This window comes from Microtus ochrogaster, linkage group LG2, assembly GCF_000317375.1.
Source record: "Microtus ochrogaster isolate Prairie Vole_2 linkage group LG2, MicOch1.0, whole genome shotgun sequence".
Lineage (NCBI taxonomy): Eukaryota > Metazoa > Chordata > Mammalia > Rodentia > Cricetidae > Microtus > Microtus ochrogaster.
The window spans coordinates 53,781,071-53,785,071 of NC_022028.1; the positions used below are offsets into that span (position 1 = coordinate 53,781,071).

The following is a 4,001-nucleotide window of genomic DNA, read 5'->3' on the forward strand; positions in this document are numbered from 1 at the left end:
CCTAGGGGAAAGTCCCTGGACCATGGGCAGAGAGAGTAGACTACCCCCGTGAGTCACAGATAGTCCACCAAGCAATCCTCTTGGGGCCAGCCGAGTGGTGTGTAGCGGGATGTCATCTGTCAGTTCTCCTAGTGACACAGGCATTGTTCCTTGCATGCACCAACCAAATGGGGCTCATTCTCAGCCTGGCTAGCTCAGTCAGTAGAGCATAAAACTCTTAATCTTAGGGTTGTGGGTTCGTGACCCATGCTGGGCACCAATCTGTTGGAGGAGGGGCACTTGTTGGTTCCTGGCAGCCCAGCTAGCTTAGACCTGAAATAATCACACAGATGTTGTATTAATCAAATCACTGCTTGGCCCATTAGCTCTGGTTTCTTATTGGCTAATGTCTTACATATCAATTTAACCCATTTTTATTAGTCTGTGTAGTGCTACATGGCAGTGGCTTACTGGCAAAGTTTCAGCATGTCTGACTTTGATTATGGTTCCATGGCTTCTCCTAACTCTGCCTTCCTCCTCCCATGCTATAGGCCAAGCCAATTTTCTTTACTCATTAACCAATAAAATCAACACATAGACAGAAGGACCTCCCACACCAAGTGTCTTCCTAATGCTAATAATGCAATCAGCAGTTTTGGGTGGAAAAAACAGAGGCAAGATGCTTAAACAATTTCATCAATGCAAACTCTTATACAGGAGGTATAAGGCTCAAGAGTCTTGGACACACCCAGGAGAGTCTGGTATACACATCTGTTCCCTGAAAAAAAAAAGTTTTCCCTTGCTGTGAAACAATGGTCTTGTACCTTGTAAAGATTGCCACTTGTATTGGTTTAATAAAACAATGATTGGCCAATAGCCAGGCAGGAAGCATAGGCAGGGTGACCAGACTAGGAGAATTCTGGGAAGAGGAAGTTCTGCAATTGTCACCCAGATGCAGAGGAAACAAGATGAGAATGCCTCACTGATAAAAGTTACCAAGTCACGTAACTTGGTAATGCTGACACAGACAAGAATTATGGCCTAATGTAGGATGTAATTGTTAATAAGAAGCCTGAGCTAATAAGCCAACTGCTTTACAATTAATGTAGACCTCTGTGTGTTTCTTTGGGACTGAACGGCTGTGGGACTGGGCACGACAGAAGCCTTTGTCAACATTCTCTGGGCCATACAGGAGACAGTGTGTCCAGTGGATGATGCAGCACCCACAGCTGTTGCAGATTCTAAATAGTGTTGGATCTTCAGAAGTTTGAGCTCACAGGCCCATGTCTCCTTCCCTAGGAGCAATGAGGGGCACAGGACTTGGGGTGAAGTGTTCTGTGTCTCCCATGACACAGAGGTATCTACTGGGATTCTGTGAGCCCCACTTGGGCTAATTGGCCTAGAGGCACCCTATAGCTACATTCACCCCACTGCCTTCAGCAGCCTTTTGTGATGCAGAGAAATCTATGCAGCATCTCTCCCAGCCTCACTTAGGAGGTGAGGCACCCACAACTCTGTCTGGGCCCTGGAAGCTGTGGTTTCTGTTACCTCCTTTGTACCTTTTGGGTCTAACCTTAAATGAAAAATACATATTTGCTCCATTTCAGGTACTTAACAATAATTCTCTTTCTGATGCTCTTGTAACTGGCCTCCATTTCCTTTCCTGCCCTGGAAATTTTTATTTTATTGTGAGAAGAGAGGAAATGAGCCTCATCACCTTCACAGACTTAAAGATTTTCACACCATATACTTTAATTGACATCTGTATATTTATGAAAGTCTAAAACACAGTCATAGTCATGCACCACATGGCAAAGTTTTGGTAAACAATGGACCACGTATCCAGCTGTCATCCAATAGGATCCTGTTGTCTCAATTTGGTGAGCAAACTCTGTCATTGTAGGAGTGGCTTCTCTTTCTGCTGTGACAAAAATCTGACAGTAGGAAGGAAGGAGAGGAGGGAGGAGAGGAGGGAGGAGAGGAGGGAAGAGAGGAAGGAAGGCTGGTACAGTAGTGTGGTGGTTTTGCTCTTTGGGCTCTTTTGGGGGCATGCCTCCCAGCTACAGAATGAATCAAACAGAGGCTTATTCTTCATTATAAATGTCTTATTTTTATAAATGTCTGGCTATAGTTTGGCTTGGTTTTTGCCAACTTCTCTTATGTTATTCCGTATACTTTTTTTTTTTTTTTTTGGTTTTTCGAGACAGGATTTCTTTGTAGCTTTGGAGCCTGTCCTGGAACTCCCTTTGTAGACCAGGCTGGCCTCGAACTCACAGTGATCCACCTACCTCTGCCTCCCGAGTGCTGGGATTAAAGGCGTGCGCCACCACCGCCCGGCTTCCATATACTTTTTGCCTCTGAACTTTTCCCATTTTCTCTCTTCTGTAAATCTTGCTCTTACTCCATGGATTGATGTGTAGCTGGGCAACTGGGCCTTGATGTCCTCCTTCATCTTGGGCTACTTCTTACCTTCCTCCTAGATTTCTCTTTCTACTTATTCATTCTACCTTCCAGCCCTGCCTATCCTTTCTCCTGCCTTGCTATTGGCTATTCACCTCTTTATTAAATCATTAAGTGTTTTAGACAGGAAAAAAAAATCACAGCTTTACAGAGTTAAACAAATATAGCAGGAGGCTGGCTTACTTACTCCTTTGGCCCAGCACACAAGACTCTGCTGCCTATATTCAGGAAGACTCTTGCCACCTCACCTAAATATCTCTGGAAATTCCCTCACAGACTCACCAAGAGGTGTGTCACCTGGATTATTCCAAAAAGTTTCAAGAAAAAATTTAGCTTTTGATAACATTTTTAAAAACTTTTATCAACTTTGAGATTCAAATTTCTTTTCATTAAAGTTTACATAATACAAAATCAATGTAATTCTTTATATATATATATATATATATATATATATATATATATATATATCTCACAGGATCTTCCAATATAGTTCTGGCTTGCCTTAGACTTGTGAGAACTTTTCTGATCTGTCTCTGGGGTGCTGGGATCACTTGTGTGTCCCCTGTGCCTTGATATTTCCTTACAGCAAGTGTATACCAAGGCAGATTTCATACCCTGCCCAGCTGGTGTCTGTCCAGAGACAGATGACAGTGGTCAGGGCATGGAATGAAAAGAAGAGAAAATTCAACCTTGACTGAGATACCCAAGCATTCCGGGGCTGTATTTGGTTGTTTCTGTGCCACCGTCATGGGATTATATGACTCTGGCTCCAGTAAACTCCAAAATGAAAGAAAAAAAAACCCCACAAACAAAACAAAAGCCAGTAACTGACTTACAAAAGGTGATTTATTGGTTTTGTGGAGCTACTGAATCAGGGTCACTGAGATTCTACAGCATCCATGTTGTGAAAAATGCCAAAAGACAAAACTCAGGTCAGGGGAGAATTCCAAGGGCATGTGAGCTGTGAGGGGGTCAGCCTCAGGACCAAGAGAAAAGCAAGATGGAGGACACTTGGGGAAGACAACATGATGAATTGGTCCAGAAACACACTGTGCCAGGTCATCCAGCACATCACGTCTGCTCTGGAGAGGACCACACACCTGCAACCTGGAGAGACAGGAGAGGGATGTGTTCCTGAGGTCCTGTGCTATGATCACACCACTGCACAATTCTCCAGCAATGGTCCAACTGTGTTTTCACCCATCTCCTCTTCCCCTGTTCCCCCTGTGTGGTGGCTTCAGTTCCCAGAAACTCAAACCCTCACCTTCTTCTCCAGGGTGTGATTCATAAGGGCCCTGGGTGTCTGGAGGAGCCACCTGACCGCAGGCCTCGAATGATGAAGATGGTGCCCACCACGATGCCCACGATGCCCACGGACAACCCCAGGGCACAGACCACAGTCTCCGTCAGCTCTGACATGGGGGCTGGAATCTCAGGTTCTGGGAAAGTGAAGTTTCTGGAGTCAGGAGGGGGCACATTCATGTGTGTATGTAAGAGGGCCCGTGTGAGGGTGGGAGTCAATCCACAGAGACTTTTGGGCTGGGCTTGTGGAAGAACATGAA

The 4,001-nt window shown here is 44.9% G+C and overlaps 1 protein-coding gene across 1 annotated transcript in view; it reads right to left on the reverse strand.

Annotated features, from left to right (window-relative positions):
- Window positions 1–3,279: 3,279 nt before the first annotated feature.
- Window positions 3,280–4,001, reverse strand: part of LOC101985914 (rano class II histocompatibility antigen, B alpha chain-like) — a 5,038-nt gene continuing 4,316 nt past the window's right edge. The window contains exons 3-4 of the mRNA XM_005360468.3: window positions 3,704–3,978; window positions 3,280–3,546 (exon numbers count right to left, since the gene is read on the reverse strand). Coding sequence (XP_005360525.1) covers window positions 3,724–3,978 — 255 coding nt within the window. The 3' untranslated portion in view covers window positions 3,280–3,546; window positions 3,704–3,723. The remainder of the gene's footprint in view (window positions 3,547–3,703; window positions 3,979–4,001) is intronic.